The 25,003-nt window shown below is 41.3% G+C and overlaps 1 protein-coding gene across 2 annotated transcripts in view; it reads left to right on the top strand.

Moving 5' to 3' along the window:
• The window catches only part of LOC115224882 (fumarate hydratase class I, aerobic), a 30,028-nt gene extending 9,535 nt beyond the window's left edge, over positions 1-20,493 (top strand). The window contains exons 5-14 of one of the 2 annotated variants that reach the window (XM_036513624.1): positions 1,326-1,429; positions 1,992-2,198; positions 4,402-4,528; positions 9,273-9,463; positions 10,648-10,758; positions 11,833-12,039; positions 15,017-15,136; positions 17,271-17,388; positions 20,036-20,151; positions 20,182-20,493. In XM_036513624.1, the coding sequence (XP_036369517.1) occupies positions 1,326-1,429; positions 1,992-2,198; positions 4,402-4,528; positions 9,273-9,463; positions 10,648-10,758; positions 11,833-12,039; positions 15,017-15,136; positions 17,271-17,388; positions 20,036-20,136 (1,286 nt within the window). In that variant the 3' untranslated portion in view covers positions 20,137-20,151; positions 20,182-20,493. Of the gene's footprint in view, positions 1-1,325; positions 1,430-1,991; positions 2,199-4,401; positions 4,529-9,272; positions 9,464-10,647; positions 10,759-11,832; positions 12,040-15,016; positions 15,137-17,270; positions 17,389-20,035 lie in introns of both variants that reach the window. The other variant, XM_029795838.2, reaches the window with a different exon arrangement.
• The last annotated feature ends 4,510 nt before the right edge of the window (positions 20,494-25,003 follow it).

Genomic DNA, 25,003 nt, shown 5'->3' with positions numbered 1-25,003 from the left:
GGTAGAGGCCACAGGTTATGGTCTCACTTGTCCATATTTTGTAGTATATTAAGGTTACATAACGAAACACTAATGCCAACAAGTCATTAACGCTGATATTTTATGAGTGGTGCTTATTCTATCGGTCTCTTTTGCTGAAACGATAAGTTACAAGAACATAAACACACCAACAACAACAGTTGTCAAGTGGCGGTGGTGAGGGGTCAACAAATACAGGCTCAAAGACTCACACCAATACGATGGGCATTTTTCAGTTTCCATCCACCAAATCCACTCCCAAGGTTTTGGTCAACCTGAGGCTATAGTTTTTTTTGTTTGTTTGTTCCTTCTCAAGCCATGCCTGGCTCATAAGGGCTGGTTTCTTAGCGTATAGGTTCCCCACCTGGACGGGACACCAGTCCATCGCAGGTGAGCTGCAAGATACAGGAGGAAAGAGTGAGAGAAGGTTGTGGTGAAAGAGTCAGCAGAAGTTTCGCCATTACCTTCTGCCGGAGCCGCGTGGAGCTTAGGTGTTTTTGCTTATAAACGCACACATCGCCCGGTCTGAGATTCGAACCCGCGAGTCCCCTGCTCTAACCACTAGGCCATGTGCCTCCACCGAGGCTATAGTAGAAGACACTTCTCCAATGTGCCACGCAGTGGGACTGATCCCATAGCCATGTGGTTGGAAAGCAAGCTTTTTACCATTCATACACACATACAATGTGGCACGTAAAAAGCACCAACCGAACGTGGCCGATGCCAGCGCCATCTTGACTGGCTTCTGTGCTGGTGGCACGTAAAAAGCACCAACCGAAAGTGGCCGATGCCAGCGCCACCTTAACTGGCTTCTGTGCTGGTGGCACGTAAAAAGCACCAACCGAACGTGGCCGATGCCAGCGCCGCCTTGACTGGCTTCTGTGCTGGTGGCACGTAAAAAGCACCATCCGAACATGGCCGATGCCAGCGCCACCTTGACTGGCTTCTGTGCTGGTGGCACGTAAAAAGCACCAACCGATCGTGGCCACTGCCAGACTCCCCTGGCACCTGCGCCGGTGGCACGTAAAAAGCACCCACGACACTCACGGAGTGGTTGGCGTTAGGAAGGGCATCCAGCTGGTAGAAACACTGCCAGATCAGACTGGAGGCTGCTGCAGCCTCCTGGCTTCCCAGACCCCAGTTGAACCGTCCAACCCGTGCTAGCACGGAAAACGGATGTTAAATGATGATGATGATGATGATACAACCTGGAACCATGTGGTTGGGAAGCAAGCTTCTTACCACATAGCTACAGCTGCATGTTTTCCTTATTTTTTATTTTTTTATTTTTTGCTTCTCCTATTTAGGCAAGAAAGGACAATATGTGTGGACAACTGGGGAACCAGATGATGTAGCACTGTCTCAAGGAATCTACAATGCTTTCACACGGAACAATCTACGATATTCGCAGGTAAGCCTTTTGTGTAAATTTTTTTATTAGTAGGTGCAGGAGTGGCTGTGTGGTAAGTAGCTTGCTTACCAATCACATGGTTTCGGGTTCAGTCCCACTGCGTGGCATCTTGGGCAAGTGTCTTCTGCTATAGCCTTGGGCCGAACAAAGCCTTGCGAGTGGATTTGGTAGACGGAAACTGAAAGAAGCCTGTCGTATATATGTATATGTGTGTGCTTGTGTGTCTGTGTTTGTCCCTCTAGCATTGCTTGACAACCGATGCTGGTGTGTTTACGTCCCCGTCACTTAGCGGTTCGGCAAAAGAGACCAATAGAATAAGTACTGGGCTTACAAAGAATAAGTCCCGGGGTCGATTTCCTCGACTAAAGGCGGTGCTCCAGCATGGCCACAGTCAAATGACTGAAACAAGTAAAAGAGAGAGTGTGGGTGCTTAGTGGCATTTCATTTGTCTTTACATTCTGAGTTGAAATTCCGCCAAAACTTCAGCCCTTGAACCTATAGTAGAAAGGAGTATTATTATTATCATTATCATTGTTGTTGTTATTTCTTTGTATACTTCCAGGTGGCGCCATTAGATATGTACAAAGAAGTCAACACTGGTACCAATCTACCTGCTCAGATTGAAATCTATTCCACCAACAGCAATCATTATGACTTTCTCTTCTTAGCCAAAGGTGGTGGTTCTGCCAACAAGACATTTCTTTTCCAACAAACCAAAGCCCTCCTTAATCCTGAAAAACTTCTCCAATTCTTTGACGAAAAGATTAAGGTAAAATTTGTTATCTTACTATGTTTTGTTTAGCTCAAGATTTTGCTTATGAAATATTTAGCAGAATAGATCGGCAGAATCCAAAGAAACCTTTCGTGTGTTTGTGTGTGTGTGTGTATAATGTAATGTGATGGTAAGATAAACAAAAAAAGTACTCCATCTAGTGAGAGATGAATATTATTTAATAGAGATTTGGAAGTATGCTGTGCGTGAGTAGACCCGTAGGACAAGTGAGGCCATAACCCGTGGCCTCTACCTGGGATGTAGCCAGCCCACTTATGCATACCTTTCCTTCTTGGGACACAAAACACTGCTTGCGAAGACCTGTTGAGGCAAGTGAAATCTGAATCAAAATCGAAATCGCTCAAAAATCAATGGAAATTGTAGTTGTGATACCAGTGCCAGTGCCACATAAAAGAACCATCCGAACGTGCCGTTGCCAGCACTGCCCTGACTGGCCTCCGTGCCGGTGGCACATAAAAGGCACCAACTGATCGTGGCTGTTGCCAGCCTCGCCTGGCACGTAAGAAGCTCCGACTACACTCACGGAGTGGTTGGCATTAGGAAGGGCATCCAGCTGTAGAAACACTGCCAGATCAGACTGGGCCTGGTGCAGCCTCCTGGCTTCCCAGACCCCAGTCGAACCGTCCAACCCATGCTAGCATGGAAAGCGGACGTTAAACAATGATGATGATGAGACACATTACACGTTATGTGCTACTAATATTTTCTTGTGCTGAGAACATGCCAAATGAGTCATAACATGTGTAACATCTTTGTACAGTAAGATGGAGCAAAAATGCAAATTTCGAAATTGGTTACCCCGAATCAATATATTGTTGCAAAATAGGGATGAAAGAAAGGTGTGTAAGGAACTTTGCAGTTAAATATTTTTTTCAGGCTCTGCAACGCTGTTGAAAATTTTTTAAATCGCTATATTTGGTCAAATTTTGGATTTTATAGATTATAAATCATAACAAATATCTGTGTGAAAAGTCTGGCTGCATACACGTTAGCATATGTCAGGTGCATACAATTGGTTTAATCCTTTATCATTCAGATTTCTCCATCAAATGTAATGCTTATCTATTCACATTGTTTTGAATAATCATGCATTATTAACCTTGTGGCTTTGAGATTTTGATGATGTCCTTGTTTATTTTTAGATTAACATTTTAGAGTTAGTGTGTGAAGTTGGATATGGCCAGTCTGTACATAAAGCATGTAGAATATTTGTACTTACTTGTACTTGTGGTGACATTCACCCTGGGTGAGTTGAGTCGGCTTCTTCTACCACCTTCGAGGCATGGAAGAAGTTTCGTGGGAATATGTGGATTACACAAGCAATCCCCAACAATCCTGCATGTAGAGACATCCTGTTTGCCACAGATTGTCCGCAGACGCAGGGACAGAACAACCGAGGAGCCACTGGTTGCCGAAACAGACACTCTGAGGATTTTCACCAGAGCCTCGTCTCCCGGGTCGTGGCCCTAATACCACTCGGTGTCAGACCAATCCACCTTGGGTGGCCCTACCAGGAATCAAAGTTCCCAACGGCATAGCCCTGACACTACCCGTTGCCAGCGTCCCCACCACGGTGAGGAGGGGATGGACTTTGGGGACGCAAAGATTAACATTGTAGAGTTAGTGTGTGAGGTTGGATATGGCTAGTCTGTACATAAAGCATGTAGAATATTTGGGCTGAATAATGGCTAGTTTAAGCCTTTAGCATTCAGATCAAAACCTGTCAGTTGTAATATAAGGTTGTCCCAAAAGTTCGTAGAAAGTCTTGGAAAATAATGGTCATTATTTTGAGGAATAATTTTTGTTTTTGTTAGTACTTGGCGAGTAAAAATTCAATTTTCGCAAGTGTTTACAAACTTTTGGGACAACCTAATGCTTATTTATTCACATCAATTTTAATTAATCACATATTATTTCATGGCCTCAAGATTTCAACAATGCGATTGTTTATTTTTAGAACCATATTGTAGGGTAGATGTGGGCGGTCAGATCTTACTGGTTTGATGATAAAACAGGCAGAATATTTTGGCCAGATATGGTCAGCTTAAATGCTACAGGATTAACACATTGACACAATAACTTATCTTTAACCAGATGTTGCGATATCTTTAAGACATTCCTGTTGGTTTTTTGTCTTTTTTTGTAATATTTTTATAGTGTCTATTTTTATTTTTCAAAGACCCTAGGCACTGCTGCCTGCCCTCCTTACCATTTAGCTATTGTCATTGGTGGGACATCTGCCGAGTATAATCTGAAGACAGTGAAGCTGGCATCTTGTCGGTATTTAGATACACTACATACATCAGGTTAGTACTCCGGATGCCTTCTTTTGTGACCATTACAATCAGCATCATCATCATCATTGTCATGAACAGTGTTATCGTCATCATTATCATAACCATCATCATCCACAGCATCATCATCATCATCATCATCATTGTTTAACGTCCGCTTTCCATGCTAGCATGGGTTGGATGGTTTGACTGAGGGCTGGCGAACCAGATGGCTGCACCAGGCTCCAGTCTGATCTGGCAGAGTTTCTACAGCTGGATGCCCTTCCTATCGCCAACCACTCCGAGAGTGTAGTGGGTGGTTTTACGTGCCACTGGCACGGGGGCCAGTCAGGCGGTACTGGCAATGACCTCGCTCGAATCTTTTTACACATGCCAATGGCACAGGTGCCATTAAGGCGATGCTGGTAACAATCCCACATATCGTCAGCCACTAAGGGACATGCTCAACTGGTTATGGTCAAACAACTGACAAACAAATCTGTGGTATTGAGCAGAATATTTACTGTAGCCCATCTTTTATACCAAGACAAAACAATGTACATGATAACACTTCCAATCACTTAAGACCAGAAGCCATGAGAACCACTGCCTGGTACTGCATCAGGGCATTTATCATCATCATCATCATCATCATCATCATTATTATTATTATTATCATTATTATTTTTTTTTTTCTTCTTTCGAATTTGCTTCCATTTCTTGCCGAGTGTCTTCCCGACTCCTAGGGCAAAGAAACTCATAGTATACATCGGTAGGCCATTACACCAAACTCAATAGTTCGTTCATTTTTTTTTTTTTTTTTTAAATTAAAATACATGAGCAGCAACAATTCTCACATCGACAATGCTCTTCTCAATACATGTGATGTACCAGTTAAGACGATCTTTTGCACTTCTTGCAGGGATGGTAAGCCATGGATCATTCTCATATAATTTTCGGTTCCCTTCTTGATCATTCCTAGTGCTCCTACGATCACTGGTATTGTAACCGCCTTGAGATGCCACATTTTCTCATTTCAATGAGTAGGTCTTTATATTTTCTGAGCTTGTCAAACTCTTTCGCTGAGATATTATGATCACAGGGGATGCTCATGTTGATCAATAAGCAAACTTTATTGTTTTGGTCTTTCACAACAATATCTGTTTATTGGCCTTGATGGTTCGGTCTGTATGTACTGGAAAGTCCCACAGAATGGTTACATTTTCTCCTTCAGTTACAGCCTCAGGGTGGTGATTATACCACTTGTCGGCAGTTTTGATATTGTAATGCCGACTTATTAGCCAGTGTAGATATTGGCCAACTCTGTCATCTCTTAATTTATACTCCACTGGTGCTAAGACTTTACATCCAGAGATTAGATGGTCCACTGTTTCAATCATGTCATTGCAGAATCGGCATTTTGGGTCTGCTCTATTTTTCATCACATTGGCCTGGTAGTTCCGGGTTAATAGGCTTTGATCTTGAGCAGCCAGGATGAAACCTTCGCTCTCTGCTTTTAGCCCTGAGCTCCGTAGCCACTGATGGGTTTGCTTCTGGTCAACATCAGCTTGTTTGCTGCGGGTCACATATTTGCCGTGCAGAGGTTTCTCCTCCCACCTATCAGCCATTGCTCGTGCGCTTTTTTCGTTGCCATCATTTTCACCTTCTTTGCAACAATAGTTGCCGTACTTCCCTCGGGTTGTTCAGTTTGGGTATCCTGCACGAGATCAATAGCAAATTTTTTGCTTTCCTTTATGATAGAATGAAGCTTCTTTCGCCTCTCGTGATTTTCCACGAGCTTTAGCATCCAGTCATTCGATATTTCGAGATATTTGGCCAGTCCAATGGTGGTTGTTTTGTAAGCTAGTTCAAATTGGATCAGGCCTCGACCTCCTTGGGCTCTGGGAAGGTAAGGCGATCTACGTCTGCCTTTGGGTGGTGCATCCTATTACACCTCAGCAGCTTGCGTATTTTCCTATCTATATTCTTTACTTCACTCATATTCCAGTTCAACACATTGTAGCTATAAGTAACAACTGGAACTGCTAAGGAATTTATAGCTAACACCTTGTTACGTGCATTTAGTTCAGATTTCAGGACTGCACGAACTCTCCTATAACATTCCTTCCTGATCTTCTCTTTCATGCTTGCATGCTGAATACCAGAGCCTTCATTTATCCCTAAATATTTGTATGTTTGTTCTTGCTCAAGCTCTCTTATGACTGTGTCAACATCTAACACGACTGAATTTGTGGTCTTCACTTTCCCTTTCTGGAAAGTGGCCTTGGCACACTTCTCAAGTCCAAACTCCATCCCGATGTCATCGCTGAATGCTTTCACGGTGCGCAATAGGCCTTCAAGTTCATTATTGTCTTTACCATAAAGTTTTAAGTCATCCATATAAAATAGATGGCTTATTTTTTATTGGCAATTTTATACCCATACCCTGTTCTGTTTAATTCACTTGTAAGGGGTTTAGGGCTATGCAGAATATTAAAGGTGAAAGTGAGTCACCTTGAAAAATCCACAGTTGATGTTTATATTTTCTGAGGCAAGTACTCCATTAGAGTGTATAATTGGAGATTCGTATTCCACAACGACACATTGTGCTTCAGGAAGTTTGAAATCACAGGGGAAATTTTGAAGATGTCTAGCGATCTCCAAGATCCATGGATGCGGTATACTGTTGAAGGCCTTTTTATATCAATCCATGCGGTGCTGAGATTTCTGCGCTTGTTGTGACAGTTCTCAGGATCATATGATGATTAGCAGTTGATCTTTGCATCCGTAAGAGCCTCGGCGGCACCCTTTTTGTTCAATGGGAAAAATATCGTTCTTCTCCATGAATGCATATGTTTTCTCCGCCAGGATAGATGTTAGGATTTTATACGTGGTGGATAGACAGGTTATAGGCCGATAGTTTTTTGGAAGGTGGTTTCGTTATTCTTTGGGAGTAGGTAAGTAATGCCACTTGCTAACCATTCTGGTGTTTTCTTTGGGTCTCTCATAATTCCATTGAGCAGCTGAACTAGCTTACCGTGTGCGCATGGGAGCGATGCGAGCCAGAAATTCGGCACCCTATCTTTACCGGTGGATTTCCAATTATGGGCCTTCGTGAGTGCCTTTCTTAGGTCTGCTATTGTGATGTCTTCCCATGCTTGTTGTTGTAAATTTTGGTAGGATCCTTCAGTTTGTATAATCCAGTCTGCATTTATGTTGTACGTCTTCTTGTCACTCCAAATCCTTTTCCAAAAGTTTTGAACTTATTTTGCTTGTAAAACTTGTTTCTCTTCTCAAATCTTCGTCTTCTTTGGGCTTTTGCTTGGACTTTTTGTTTCAGCGTTTCTTTTATTGATATCAGTTCTTCTCTTGGTGAGGATCCAAATTTTCTCTTCATCTTTCTTCCTGTTCTGGATCTTACATCATTTCCACATATTAGTTCATTTAATATTGATATTTCCCCTCTCATAAATTCGATCTCTTTTTCAATTTTACTTCTCCAGGTTTGATTTCTTCCCAGGTTTTGTTTTCTTTGTTTTTTCGGGGGCATACAGCTGGTTTCAATTGCCCTAGCAGAAGCGTAAATAATTTCATTTAACTCAGTAAAATCAGGTTTTAATTCTCGTATTATTTCATTTGTTACATAGTTGCCAATTTGGATTTGTTTTTTATTTTGGTTTGTATTTGAGAGTTTATGAAGTGGTTCTCTATCATTCATACTTGTATGTCTTACAACTTCAAGCGTATTCAGGATTTTCTGCCTCATTTCTGCCATAGACTCTCTGTGTTCTTCAGCAAATGCGAGATCTTCAGTTACTGTTGTTTTTTCGTTTTCCTGGCTATCTTTAACAGGTACAATAGAATTTCTTGTATCTTCAGGCCTTTGCGTACTTTGGTCAGATGGCAGTCTTTCAATTAAGCCTCGTGGCGGGCTATACTGTTCATCTGATTCTTCATTTCCTTTGTGTCTTATATTTATGTCATTTTCCGTTGCGTGCTTGATCGCGCTTATTTCACTGTCTGTGAGTCTGTTATTTCTAAGGATATCCCTCCTCACATTTGCTAATTTGTTCTCGTCCAAATAGGGCCTACTGTCTTGATTCTGTGTTCTCCATATACTGTAAGAGTTTGCGGTGTGTCTCTCTTGAGATGGCCTACCTAATGCATAGTAATAAGCGTATATTACTTCTTTATACTCTTCTCGGGTCCATTTGTTCCGCTTACATTTTTCTTTCTGTGGTGGTTGTGGTGGTGAACTTGGAGGGCTCGAGTTAGGGGATTTCCCGTTCAAGTGACCATCCATGTCCGTATTCGGAGAAGAGTTTGTGCCAGTTGATGACTTTTCGATCCCAGGCTGACTCTTCCCTGGGGGACGCGCTTCCAGATTAACCATAGGACAAGCGATTTGGTATACTGATTTAGTTTTCCTTTTAGTTTCCAAAAACATTTTGGTGCTACGATAATTATTATTATTATTATTATTATTATCATTATTATTATATTATTATTATCATTATTATTATCATTATTATTATTATTATTATTATTATGATTGTTATTATCATTATTATTATTATCATTATTATTATTATCATTATTATTATTATTATTATTATTATTATGATTGTTATTATTATCATTATTATTATTATCATTATTATTATTATTATCATTATTATTATTATTATCATTATTATTATTGTCATTATTATTAATATTATTATTATTATTATTATTATTATTATTATTATTATTATCTCATCTTTTTCTTCTGCAGGTAATGAATTTGGCCGTGCATTTCGTGATGTTGAACTAGAGAAAGAACTGCACAAGTTAACGCAACAGATGGGTATTGGGGCACAGTTTGGCGGCAAGTACTTCTGTCATGACGTGAGGGTTATTCGGTTACCCCGTCATGGAGCTTCCTGCCCCGTAGGCATCGGTGTTTCTTGTTCTGCTGACAGACAAGTAAGAAGATTATTATTTTCCTGTTTTTGCATTTACATCTTTGCACCCAAGAAATTTTTTATCCAATATTTTACACACACGTGTGTTTTTGGATGTTCAGGGTGTTTGAGCTAAATTTGCCTATTTGCATAAAAGGAAACTAAAACCCAATATCCCATCCTAAAATAAAGTATTTAAAAAAAATATCAATAGGTGTAGCAGTGTGGTAAGAAGCTTGCTTCCCAACCACATGGTTCCAGGTTCGGTCCCACTGTGCAGCACCTTGGGCAAGTGACTTCTACAACAGCCTTGCGCCAACCAAAGCCTTGTGAGTGGATTTCATTCACAGAAACTGAAAGCCCATCATATATCATCATAATCATCATCATCATCGTCGTTTAACGTCCACTTTCCATGCTAGCATGGGTTGGACGATTTTGACTGAGGGCTGGTGAACCAGATGGCTGCACCAGACTCCAGTCTTGATTTGGCAGAGTTTCTACAGCTGGATGCCCTTCCTAACGCCGATAATGATATGTATATATATATATATATATATATATATAGATATATACTTTGATACTTTGATAGGTTTCGGCCATTATTGGCCCAGGCCATGTCTAACTTAATAGCACCACCTGGTAATATATATATATATATATATATATGTAAAAGTTAAAAAAAATATACAAACTGGGACAAGAACGTGAAACATTTAGAAGACGACACAAAAAACACGAACGGGACTTTCGAAGCCCTCAGTCATCAGTCAAGAACCGGATCATCTTCGCAATTTCGGCTGATTAATCTACATATATATATATATATTGTGTGTGTGTGTGTGTGTATCTATGTTTGTCACTCCCCACTGCTTGACAACCGATGCAGCAAAAGAGAACACTAGAACAAGTACCAAAGTACCAAACTTAAAAAACAAGTACTGGAGTCCATTCATTCAACTAAAAGTTCTTCAAGGCAGTGCCCCAGCATGGCCACAATCTAATGACTGAAACAATTGAATGATGAAAGATATTAAGCTTTTTTTAACCGTCTTTGAAAATATTGTCTCTTTGTTCTAGGGCTCTTTGATGTCTGCTACTTGTTGATTAATTGATTAATTAACTGAATAATTAACAGAAAGAATTTACTAAAATTTGTGTGTTTATTTATTTATTTATTTATTTATCTATTTCGACTTTTCCAAGGTTAATGCACGGATCAATGAAGATGGAATCTTTCTGGAACAACTGGAAACGAACCCACACAAATACCTACCTGAGATCACTGATTTAGATTTGGGTGGAGATGTAGTACAGGTGAGTTATAGGTGTGTTTGTCTTTGTATGTATGAAACTTTCAGACAAGATGACAAAGGACCAAGATAGCCCCTGGCTTTACTCAAGAAGACCCGTCAAATACCTACCTGAGATCACTGATTTAGATTTGGGTGGCAATGTAGTACAGGTGTGTTATATGTGTGTTTGTCTTTGTATGTATGAAACTTTCAGACAAGAAGACAAAGGGCCAAGGTAGCCCCTGGCTTTACTCAAGAAGACCCGTCCTCCATAGCAGAAGTGTTAAGGCCACTTCTCCCGGTGAAGAGGGTGTGCTGGTACCTTGTTAAATGCACCAAGCACACACTGTAAAGTGGTTGGTGTTTAGGAAGGGCATCCAACCATAGAAACCAAGTAAAATCAGACTGGAATCTAGTGTAGCTCTCCAGCTTACCAGCTTTGGTCAAACTGTCCAACTCATGACAGCATGGAAAAACAGATGTTTGACGACGATGTGTGTATGTTTTTGTTTTTGTTACTTCACTTTGTTGTTGAATACTATGGATGAAGGTGGCGAGCTGGCAGAAACGTTAGCACGCCGGGCAGAATGCTTAGCGGTATTTCGTCTGCCGCAACGTTCTGGGTTCAAATTCCGCCGAGGTCGACTTTGCCTTTCATCCTTTCGGGGTCAATAAATAAAGTACCAGTGCGTAACTGGTACTTAATTTATCGACCCTGAAAGGATGAAAGGCAAAGTCGACCTCGGCGGAATTTGAACCCAGAACGTTGCGGCAGACGAAATACTGCTAAGCATTTCGCCCGGCGTGCTAACGTTTCTGCCAGCTCACCTTATATATATACGATGGGATTCTTTCAGTTTCCGTCTACCAAATCCACTCACAAGCTTTCGTCAGCCCGAGGCTATAGTAGAAGACACTTGCCCAAGGTGCCACGCAGTGGGATTGAACCCGGAACCATGTGGTTCGTAAGCAAGCTACTTACCACACAGCCACTCCTGCGCCTATATATTATCAATTTAGTTTAATTCTGTTTTTCACATTTTATTAAAAAAAAAACCACCAATTAGTTCTAACAGTTTTAATTTTTCTTAATTAGATTGACATGAACCAACCAATGAAGGATATGCTTTCAATCCTGGATTCTTTCCCTATTAAGACTCGACTGTCTCTCAGCGGAACGCTGATTGTTGCCAGAGATATTGCTCATGCCAAGTTAAAGGAGAGAATTGACAGTGGAGAAGGCCTCCCCCAGTATATGAGAGACCATCCTGTCTATTATGCAGGACCTGCCAAAACCCCTGAGGTAAAAAAAACACACCTTTTTTAACCCCTTTTTTTTTCCTTACCCTTTTTTTTTCCTTTCTGGCATTATGCCATGCTTGAATAGAAGTCCCATCGACCCGAGTGAAATTGTAGTCATGCAACTGGCTACCCATGTCAGTGGCACATAAAAAGCACCTTTCTAGTGTTGGGCCTCACGGAGGCAATAACATATAACCAAGACTTTCAGCAATATGCTTTTTTAAGTTTGCATATATATATATATGTGTATGCATATATATATATATGCATATTATATATATATATAATATGCATATATATATATATAATATATATATATATATATATATATAATATATATATATATATATGCATATTATATATATATGCATATATATATATAATATATATATATATATATATATATATATATGCATATATATATTATATATATATATATTATATATATATATATAATATATATATGCATATATATATATAATATATATATGCATATGCATATATATATATATATATATGCATATGCATATATATATATATATATATGTGTATGCATATATATATATTATGCATATATATATATATATATATATATATGCTATATATATATATATATATATGCATATGCATATATATATATATATATATATAATATATATGCATATATATATATATATATATGCATATATATATAATATATATATATATGCATATAATATATATGCATATATAATATATATATATATATATATGTATGTATGCATATATATATATATATATGTATGTATGCATATATATATATATATAGGGAGAGTTTACGAAAAAAACAAAAGACGAAGACGTTTCGAGCCTATGTTCTTCTACAGAAAGGGACACAGAAAAAACAAGGAGAGAAAAAATATAAAAATATGCACATATATATATATATATATATATATATTATGATATGTAGAAAATTACAAACTGAGACAAGAACGCATAAGAACTTAGAAGACGATACAACAAACACAGACAGGACATTCGAAGCCCTCAGTCTTCAGTCAAGAACCGGATCATCGTAGTAATTTCGGCTGATTAATCTTGAGATTACTAGACCCGGCCAGCCCTCCAGGAGAAACTAAGCAACGAGCATTAGAAAAACTAAGCTAGGAGCGTAGATTTCCTGGAAGAAGGATCGAATGCATACGAACACAAAGACAGCAAAAAGGACGGTGCCACACGAATATAAAAAACAAAAAACAATAATGAAATACAAAAACGTGGAATACAAAAGCAATAACGGTAAAAACAGCAAGTGTCTTACGACTAATAACAGTGCAAACAGGTGGCGTATTTTGGAAAAATTGCCTTAGCGGCGAACGATGTTATCACGGCGCTGGTCAGCGGCCGAAAGGCAGATTTTGGCCAGCAGTCACGTGACAGAGAAGAGAGAAAAGAAGGAAGAGAGAGAGAAGAGGGACGAAAGCAACAAGGGGGGAGAATAGAGAGAAAGAAGGAATTAGAGAGGGTAGAAGGGATGGGTGTCAAAGATTGACCTGTGAGTGCAAAGGAAGACAAAGAAATGGAAGGGTAGGGGAAGAGTAGACCAAAGATATATATTTAAGTAGGTGAATGAATTATCCTAGTATGGATAATTCGGTTAATCGATACCTGAGTAGCAAATTCACGTCAGTAAAACACGGTTGAAATGTATATGTACTTATATATAAGTACATATACATATATGTGTGCATATAAGTATGTGTATGTATATGCTTCCTTGTCTTGACATTATGTGATAGATATAAATGTTTATTATAGTGTCATTCATTTCCAGTATTCTGCAAAAACATGCTTGGCTACAAGAAAATATTACCTTGCTTAGAAACAGGTAAAATTTGATTATAGGAAGAACATCCTCTTCATAGGAAATTGTATACCTCAATAAAATCCATCCCAAGTAAACATGGGAAAAGGGATGTTCTTTTCTATACTAGGCACAAGGCACAAAATTTTGGGGGAGGGGGCCAGTTGATTAGATCGACCCTAGTATGTATCTGGTACTTAAGTTATCAACCCCAAAAGGATGACAGGCAAAGTCAACTTTGGCAGAATTTGAACTCAGAACATAGAGACACAAGAAATACCTATTTCTATTTCTTTACTACCCACAAGGGGCTAAACACAGACGGGACAAACAAGGACAGACAAACGGATTAAGTTGATTATATCGACCCCAGTGCGTAACTGGTATTTATTTAATCGAAGGCGGCAAGCTGGCAGAAACGTTAGCATGCCGGGCGAAATGCTTAGCGGTATTTTGTCTGCCGTTACGTTCTGAGTTCAAATTCCGCCGAGGTCGACTTTGCCTTTCATCCTTACGGGGTCAATAAATTAAGTACCAGTTACGCACTGGGGTCGATGTAATCAACTTAATCCGTTTGTCCTCTCTGTGTTTAGCCCCTTGTGGGTAGTAGAGAAATAGGTATTTCGTCTGCCACTACGTTCTGAGTTCAAATTCCGCCGAGGTCGACTTTGCCTTTCATCCTTTCGGGGTCGATAAATTAAGTACCAGTTACGCACTGGGGTCGATGTAATCAACTTAATATGTCCTTGTTTGTCCCCTCTGTGTTTAACCCCTTGTGGGTAGTAAAGAAATAAGTATTTATTTAATCGACCCCGAAAGGATGAAAGGCAAAGTCGACCTCGGCGGAATTTGAACTCAGAACGTAGCGGCAGACGAAATACGGCTACGCATTTCGCTCGACCTCGGCGGAATTTGAACTCAGAACGTAGCGGCAGACGAAATACCGCTGAGCATTTCACCCGGTGTGCTAACGATTCTGCCAGCTCGCCACCTTAGAGGAAAAATAGATGTTGACAGTGCTGGTGCTTGTAGTGGTGGCAGCAATGATGATGATGACGATGATGATGATGAACTTGTTTGTTTTGTATTTGTTGTAAATTCTGTACGCATGTATTGTACATTATCTCATCAGGGTTACGCCAGTGGATCTTTCGGCCCTACAACTGCTGGACGTATGGATTCCTATGTCGATTTGTTACAGTCACATGGCGGAAGTATGGTGATGCTAGCTAAAGGAAACAGAAGCAGACAGGTCAGTCCATGTGTGTATGTGTGCATGTGTATTTGTCTGTATGCATGTGTGTGTATAATTTGGTGAATATATATACTTTTGTATATGTATTATATTCTTATATGCAGTGATTCCCTCTCTCTCTCTCTCTCTCTCACTCAATCACTCTTTTATATCATTCGTCCCTATCACTCTCTTCCTCCTTCCCTCCTCTCGGGTGAACATCTTATTGCCCCGCCCCTGATCAACCTCCATCCCTCTCTCTCTTTATATATAATGATACTCTCTCAATCTATCTCTCCTCCTCCTGTCAGATGACCATGTCACTGCTCCACCCACATTAACTCCCCTCTCTTCATATGTAATGATACTCTCTCTATCTCTCTCTTCTCCTCCTGTCAGATGACCATGTCACTGCTCCACCCACATTAACTTCCCTCTCTTCATATGTAATGATACTCTCTCTATCTCCCTCTTCTCCTCCTGTCAGATGACCATGTCACTGCTCCACCCACATTAACTTCACTCTCTTCATATGTAATGATACTCTCTCAATCTCTCTCTCCTCCTCCTGTCAGATGACCATGTCACTGCTCCACCCACATTAACTTCCCTCTCTTCATATGTAATGATACTCTCTCAATCTCTCTCTCCTCCTCCTGTCAGATGACCATGTCACTGCTCCACCCACATTAACTTCCCTCTCTTCATATGTAATGATACTCTCTCTATCTCTCTCTCCTCCTCCTGTCAGATGACCATGTCACTGCGCCACCCACATTAACTCCCCTCTCTTCATATGTAATGATACTCTCTCTATCTCTCTCTCCTCCTCCTGTCAGATGACCATGTCACTGCTCCACCCACATTAACTTCCCTCTCTTCATATGTAATGATACTCTCTCTATCTCTCTCTCCTCCTCCTGTCAGATGACCATGTCACTGCTCCACCTACATTAACTTCTCTCTCTTCATATGTAATGATACTCTCTCTATCTCTCTCTCCTCCTCCTGTCAGATGACCATGTCACTGCTCCACCCACATTAACTTCCCTCTCTTCATATGTAATGATATTCTCTCAATCTCTCTCTCCTCCTCCTGTCAGATAACCATGTCACTGCTCCACCCACATTAACTCCCTCTCTTCATATGTAATGATATTCTCTCAATCTCTCTCTCCTCCTCCTGTCAGATGACCATGTCACTGCTCCACCCACATTAACTTCCCTCTCTTCATATGTAATGATATTCTCTCTATCTCTCTCTCCTCCTCCTGTCAGATGACCATGTCACTGCTCCACCCACATTAACTTCCCTCTCTTCATATGTAATGATACTCTCTCTATCTCTCTCTCCTCCTCCTCTCAGATGACCATGTCACTGCTCCACCCACATTAACTTCCCTCTCTTCATATGTAATGATACTCTCTCTATCTCTTTCTCCTCCTCCTGTCAGATGACCATGTCACTGCTCCACCCACATTAACTTCCCTCTCTTCATATGTAATGATATTCTCTCTATCTCTCTCTCTCCTCCTCCTGTCAGATGACCATGTCACTGCTCCACCCACATTAACTCCCCTCTCTTCATATGTAATGATATTCTCTCTATCTCTCACTCCTCCTCCTGTCAGATGACCATGTCACTGCTCCACCCACCTTAACTTCCCTCTCTTCATATGTGATGATACTCTCTCAATCTCTCTCTCCTCCTCCTGTCAGATGACCATGTCACTGCTCCACCCACATTAACTTCCCTCTCTTCATATGTAATGATATTCTCTCTATCTCTCTCTATCCTCCTCCAGTCAGATGACCATGTCACTGCTCCACCCACATTAACTCCCCTCTCTTCATATGTAATGATATTCTCTCTATCTCTCTCTCCTCCTCCTGTCAGATGACCATGTCACTGCTCCTCCCACATTAACTTCCCTCTCTTCATATGTAATGATGCTCCCTCTCTCTATCTCTTATATCATTCCTCTCCATCACTGTCATCTCTTTGTCAGGTAGCTGTTTCAAGCTATCTCATTACCACGCCCACATCAACCCCTCCCTCTTTATTTATAACAATACTCTCGCTCTCTATCACTCTTTCACATCGCTCCCCACTGTCATTTTAACTTCTTCCTTTTTCTTCTCACCTGTCAGGTAACCAGATCCTGTAAACAACATGGTGGCTTCTACCTTGGTTCCATTGGAGGACCAGCTGCCATCTTGGCTGAGAACTGTATCAAGAAGGTTGAAGTTTTAGAATACCCAGAATTAGGTAAGTCCAGCTGGTCTGTTCCCACCACTTTCCTACATCATTCCTCTCTTTCTTCTTCCACCTTGTTCCACCTGTATTTTTTGTCTGTGTGTCTATCAGTCTGTCTCACATTTGCATCCCCTCCCCCATCCTTTCATCCCCAGTTGATTATCACTCTGCTAACCTGTATGACTGTCTGCTTGTCTCTCCAATTAAGTTAGTACAGGCATGGCTGTGTGGTTTTACGTTTGCTTCCCAACCACATAGGTCCTGGTTCAGTCCCACTGCATGGCACCTTGGGCAAATACCTTCTACGTTAGCCCCAGGCTGATCAAAGCTTCCTGAGTGAATTTGGTTGGTAGAAAATGAAAGAAGCCCATTATATCCTTGACTGGCTTCCGTGCCGGTGGCACGTAAAAAGCACCAACCGTTCGTGGGCGTTGCCAGCCTACCCTGGCACATGTGCCGGTGGTACGTAAAAAGCACCATCTGTACATGGCCGATGCCAGTGCCTCCTTGACTGGTTTCTGTGCCGGTGGCACATAAAAAGCAACAACCAATCGTGGCTGTTGCCAGCCCTCCTCTGGCACAGGTGCCAGAGGCACGTAAAAAGCGCCCACTACACTCATGGAGTGGTTGGCATTAGGAAGGGCATCCAGCTGTAGAAACTCTGCCAGATCATCCTGGAGCCTGGTGCAGCCTCTTGGATTCCAAGACCCCGGTCGAACCGTCCAACCCATGCTAGCATGGAAAACGGACGTTAAACGATGATGATGATGATGATATATATATCATCATCATCATCGTTTAACGTCCGCTTTCCATGCTAGCATGGGTTGGACGAGTTTGACTGAGGGCTGGCAAACCAGACAGCCACACCAGGCTCCAATCTTGATCTGGCAGAGTTTCTACAGCTGGATGCCCTTCCTAATGCCAACCACTCTGAGAGTGTAGTGGGTGCTTTTTATGTGCCACCGGCACAGAGCCAGTCAGGCGGTACTGGCAATGACCTCGCTTGAATCTTATTACACATGCCACCAGCACAGGTGCCAGTAAGGCGACGTTGGTAACGATCACACTGGAATGGCGTCTGTTACGTGCCACCGGCACGGAGCCAGTTGGCTGCTCAGGCAACGGACGCCATGATAGATCGTTAGCTCCTACATGCAATTTTTTTCTCCTTGTTTTTTTCTGTGTATCTTTCTGTCAAAGAGCGTAGGCTCGAAACGTAAAAGACTTTTTCTATTCCTGAGCGCTATACTAATACATTTGTTTGTTTGTACTCCACCTGCCTTCGTCTTTTGTTTATTTTCGTAAACTTTCCCTTTATATATATATATATATATATATATCATCATCGTTTAGTGTTCGCTTTCCATGCTAGCATGGGTTGGACAGTTCAACTGGGGTCTGGGAAGCCAGAAGGCTGCACCAGGCCCAGTTTGATATGGCAATGTTTCTACGGCTGGATGCCCTTCCTTACACCAACCACTCCATGAGTGTAGCGGGTGCTTTTTATATATATTAGGCACAAGTATGGCTGTGTAGAAGTGTAGAAAGAAGCTTTTTTTTTTCCCCCAACCACATGGTTCTAGGTGTTCAGTCCCACAGCATGGTACCTTGGGCAAGTGCTTTCTACTATAGCCTCAGGCTGACCAAAGCCTTATAAGTGGTTTAGGTAAACAGAAACTGAAAGAAGCCCATTGCGTATATATATATATATATATGTGTGTGTGTGTGTTGTGTCTGTGTTTGTCCCCTACCACCACTGCTTGACAACTGGTCTTGGTGTGTTTGCATCCCTGTAACTCTCTCTCTCTCACACACACGTGCATACAGTCATATGCTATCATACGTATCCACTACAGAGTATTTATCGCTTAGACACTAACTTTTTCTCACGGTCTTTCTCTCTCCCTCTTAATAACCGAATCTTTCTCTTCTCTCACACATATTGTCACTCATACCTGCTGTAAATAACTAAATATCTCTCTTTTCTCTTTTTCTCTCTCTCTCTCTCGCAGACACCTAAAAGACATACTGTATCCCCTACATTCAAGCATACACACACAATCACAGTTTCTTTTTCTCTCTCTCTCTCTCTCTCACTCTCTCTCTCTCTCTCACTCTCTCTCTCTCTCTCTCTCACTCTCTCTCTCTCTCTCTCTCTCTCTCTCTCTCTCTCTCTCTCTCTCTCTCTCACTCTCTCTCTCTCTCTCACTCTCTCTCTCTCTCTCTCTCTCTCTCTCTCTCTCTCTCTCTCTCTCTCTCTCTCTCTCTCTCTCTCTCTCTCTCTCTCTCACTCTCTCTCTCTCTCTCACTCTCTCACTCTCACTCACACTCACTCACTCCTCCCTCACTCCTCACTCACTCACTCACTCACTCCTCACTCACTCACTCCTCACTCACTCACTCCTGCCTCACTCCTCCCTCACTCCTCACTCACTCACTCACTCACTCACTCACTCCCCACTCACTCACTCACTCACTCACTCACTCACTCCTCACTCACTCCTCATTCACTCACTCCTCCCTCACTCCTCATTCACTCACTCCTCCCTCACTCCTCACTCACTCACTCACTCACTCACTCACCTTTAAATATCTGTTTTTGCGACTCTAAAACTATCTGTATTTCTCTCTTCCTCACCACATCTACTCCTATCAGGCATGGAAGCTATCTGGAAAGTTGAAGTAGAAAATTTTCCCGCTTTCATCGTCGTTGACAACAAAGGGAATGACTTCTTCCAGAAATGGCAAGTGGCATAAAACACCAGCACCATTCCACACAGTTCCACAGTAAACCGGTTTCCACCACCGAAATCTATTTAGGACAGTAGCAGGTTTCTTTTATAAGGAACCAAAGCTGGTACCAAGTGGCAAAATATCTGACATGTGGATTTCCATTTCATCTTCAGATTCTACTGGGGAAAAACAATGAGGAATAATTATAAACTGTTAATTATCATTTAATTTATATTTATGAAGAATGTTGGTAGAATTGTTTGGAGCAGAAGACAAAATGCCTTGTGGTATTAAATTAGGATTTCTTTAACTTTTGAGTTTGAAACCTGTTGAGGTTGACTTTAGCAGTGTTGATGAAATAAAGAACTAGTAATCTACTGAGGGGTGTGATTCTAATTGAGTATATTCTATCCCACACTCTAACCACTGTGCCATGCACCTTCACGCATCATATATGAGTATATTCCACACTCACACATACATTTGTTGGCTTCTGTTAATTTCAACCCTTCTTTTCCCTGGTGTCCACGCATCATATATTAAGACCCCCTTCGGTCATGACTGACCATGGGATTGCACCTCGAAAGTTACCCTCCCAGGCACAAGTCCAGGCAAGGTTGTTTTATGGAAGACCAGCAGTCACCCATGCATACCAGGCTCCCCTCTCCACACCACCGATGTTATTCAAGGGAAAGGCAAAGGGGCCGATACAGCTTGGCACCTGTGACATTGCAACTCATTTCTACAGCTGAGTGAACTGGAGCAATGTGAAATAAAGTGTCTTGCTCAAGAACACAACATGCAACCCGGTCCAGGATTCGAACTCACAACCTCACGATGGTAAGCTCGATGCTCTAACCACTGAGCCATGCACCTTCACGCATCATATTCGATGATAAATAAACATACCAAATTTTTCAACCGTCAGAGTAACTTGGGACTTCTGAAAGGAAAGGGTTTATATGACTCAGAACGAATGAAACAAGGGCTACCTCAAAGTCTGGAAACAAGCATGGACATTTAGGACAAACTTATACAAATACATTATATGGCCAAATGGCTGATTTCCTTCAGTAGTTAAGGTTTTTAAAAGCATAACACTCGGTGTGTTAAATGCTTGCCTTTCCTGTGCATCTCATGCAATGCACAGGGCATCTTTCTCTGGTGTTTATGCATCATACATAACACACATTCTCAAGTTTTGTTTCCACTTGGAGCTTACAAAAGGAAAGTTTTATATTACTCAGAATGGGTAATTCTGCGGGTTAATTAAAAGTTGGAGAACTCGCATGGATATTTAGAACAAACTTACACAAATACATTAAAATGGCCAAAAGGTTAAAGAATTCTAATATGTCTTTGATTTCCTTCCATAGTTAATCATCATCATCGTTTAACGTCCGTTCTCCATGCTAGCATGGGTTGGATGGTTCGACCGGGGATCTGGGAAGCCAGAAGGCTGCACCAGGCTCCAATCTTATCTGGCAATGTTTCTACAGGTTTTTGTAAATCTAATACTTTTTGTTAAGGTTTTTGTAAATCTAATACTCACAAATCTAATAGTCATAGGCAAACTGCAATCTTCAAGACTTTCTGAACAGCACACCAAAGTAAAATGACCCTGTTCTTGCAGCCCACCTGATAAACCGTGTCTCATGTGGCCCACTTCTGGAAAATAAAATAATAAAAGGTTGCCGACAACTGATCTAAGACAAAGTGACCTGGGCAGGATTTGAACTTAGAACACAAAGAGTTGTAACAAAATGCCACAATTCTACCATTCACTCACTATAAATATGTATATTCTGAATCCTAGTATCTGGGGTTTCATTGAAGGATTTATTATAATTACAGCTTTTTAGAAAAAAAGGATACCTAATTCTGAAAATTTGGAAATATAACAAAAAAAATTTTCTGAAGTTTTGTTTATTTATTTTTTATGTATTTTTGAATTTTAGTCAAATAAACCAACCCCAGCACTTTTTTTTTTTAAGCCTTGTCTGTCCAGTTAAGTTAGTACAGCCATGGCTGTGTGGTATGACGCTTGCTTCCCAACCACATATCTCGGGGTTCAGTCCCACTGCATGGCACCTTGGGCAAATGCCTTCTGTGTTAGCCCCAGGCTGATCAAAGCTTCTGTTGGGGTTTTTTTTTCCAAACCGCTATATTGGGCAGATCTTTACTTTATCTTTCTTTACTTAGTTGTTTCAGTAATTTGACTGCAGCCATGCTGGAGCACCACCTTTAATTGAGCAACTCGACCCCGGAACTTATTCTTTTGTAAGCCCAGTACTTATTCTATCGGTCTCTATTGCCGAACCGCTAAGTAACGGGGACGTAAACACACCAGCATCGGTTGTCAAGCAATGCTAAGGGGACAAACACAGACACACAAACACACACATATATATATATATATATATATATATACATATATATGACGGGCTTCTTTTCAGTTTCCCTCTACCAAATCCACTCACAAGGCTTTGGTCGGCCTGAGGCTATAGTAGAAGACACTTACCCAAGGTGCCTCGCAGTGGGACTGAACCCGGAAACATGTGGTTGGTAAACAAGCCACTTACCACACAGCCACTCCTGGGATTGCTGGAAAATTCCTGGCTTTAAGTGTATCACAAAAGGCCTGGTTGGTGGCCCAATCTTCCAAGTTCTTTTACAGGTCTGCAATAAGTGTGTGAATCTGAGAGGAGAATATGTTGAATAAAATCATAATTAACTGATCCTCTTGTATTTTCTTATACCTGAATCCAAGAGATTTTCAGCAGCCACGTGTGTGTGTGTGTACATATACTCTTTTACTTGTTTCAGTCATTTGACAACAGCCATGCTGGAGCACCGCCTTTAGGCGAGCAAATTACTTCACCCAGACACCATTTTTTGCACACAAAAAGAAGGAATTACCCAACAAAAGGGCAAAATGTTAAAATCATTTTATGTAACTTTGGTATAGGCATCTTGTAATTAGCAACATAAAAGCATATCTCTCTTTTACTCTTTTACTTGTTTCAGTCATTTGACTGTGGCCATGCTGGAGTACCGCCTTTAGTTGAGGAAATCGACCCCCAGGACTTATTCTTTGTAAGCCTAGTACTTATTCTATTGGCCTCTTTTGCCAAACCGCTAAGTTACGGGGACGTAAACATACCAGCATCGGTTATCAAGCGATGTGGTGGGGACAAACACACACATATATACATATATACGACAGGCTTCTTTCAGTTTCCGTCTACCAAATCCACTCACAAGGCTTTGGCCAGCCCTAGGCTATAGTAGAAGACACTTGCCCAAGGTGCCACGCAGTGGGACTGAACCCGGAACCGTGTGATTGGTAAGCAAGCTACTTACCACACAGCCACTCCTACGCCTATGTCCACAAAAGCCAAAACAAAAGTCACTCAATTGCTCTCTGATCAAAGAGCATGCAAGGAATCGATTTTTAATATTTTCAAATTCAACAAAATTAGATGTTAAAGAAAAATTATAGATTTATTAACGAATACCTTGATGTACATTTTAGACTTTAAAATCAACCTAGAAATATTATTTATCATATTTGAAATGAAACTTTCCAACAAGATGTTATATTACAAATGGTTCATCATCATCATCATCATCATTTAGTGTCCGCTTTCCATGCTAGCATGGGTTGGACGGTTCAACTGGGGTCTGGGAAGCCAGAAGGCTGCACCAGGCCCAGTCTGATCTGGCAATGTTTCTACGGCTGGATGCCCTTCCTAACGCCAACCACTCCGTGAGTGCAGTGGGTGCTTTTTACGTGCCACCGGCACAGGTTCCAGACGGGGCTGGCAAGCGGCCACGATCGGATGGTGCCTTTTACGTGCCACCGGCACGGGGTTGTTTTGATGAAATATTTCAAGCATTTTGTCTTCGTTCTTACTTCACCCAGACACCATTTTTTGCACACAAGAAGAAGGAATTGCCCAACAAAAGGGCAAAATGTCGAAAATGTTGAAATCATTTTATGTAACTTTGGTATAGGAATCTTGTAATTAGCAACATAAAATCATATCTCTCTTTTACTCTTTTACTTGTTTCAGTCATTTGACTGTGGCCATGCTGAAGTACCGCCTTTAGTCGAGGAAATCGACCCCCAGGACTTGTTCTTTGTAAGCCCAGTTCTTATTCTATCAGTCTCTTTTGCCGAACTGCTAAGTGACGGGGACGTAAACACACCAGCATCAGCTGTCAAGCAATGCTAGAGGGACAAACACAGACACACATACATATATACGACAGGCTTCTTTCAGTTTCCGTCTACCAAATCCACTCACAAGGCTTTGGTCGGCCCGAGGCTATAGTAGAAGACACTTGCCCAAGGTGCTACGCAGTGGGACTGAACCCGGAACCATGTGGTTGGTTAGCAAGCTACTTACCACACAGCCACTCCTGCGCCTATATATACCTTCATATATCGCAATGACTTGCCAGAGCTGTTAACCATTTCCATAGTGAAAAGGGGATGATGCTTAAAAACTAAGAAGTAATATATACATACATGTGTGTGTATATCATCATCGTTTAACATCCGCTTTCCATGCTGGCATGGGTTGTATGGTTTGGCAGATGTCTGCACACGACGTCTGTGTCTGATTTGGCAGAATTTTTATGGCTGGATGCCCTTCCTAACACCAACCACCCTGCAAAGTGGACAGTGCTTTTTCCATGGCACCAGCACAGGTGAGGTCAGTTTTGGCAAGGTTATTACTGTTGGATGCCCTTCCAAATGCCAACCACTTCACAGTGTGGACAGGATGCATTTTATGTGGCATCGGCACTGGCAGGGTCACCAGGCAACTTCATCATCATCATCGTTTAATATCCGCTTTCCATGCTGGCATGGGTTGTATGGTTT

Source organism: Octopus sinensis, linkage group LG26, assembly GCF_006345805.1.
Source record: "Octopus sinensis linkage group LG26, ASM634580v1, whole genome shotgun sequence".
NCBI classification, from domain to species: Eukaryota; Metazoa; Mollusca; class Cephalopoda; order Octopoda; family Octopodidae; genus Octopus; species Octopus sinensis.
Note: the sequence above shows the minus strand (reverse complement) of the source record. Positions and strands in the feature narration are given on the sequence as shown.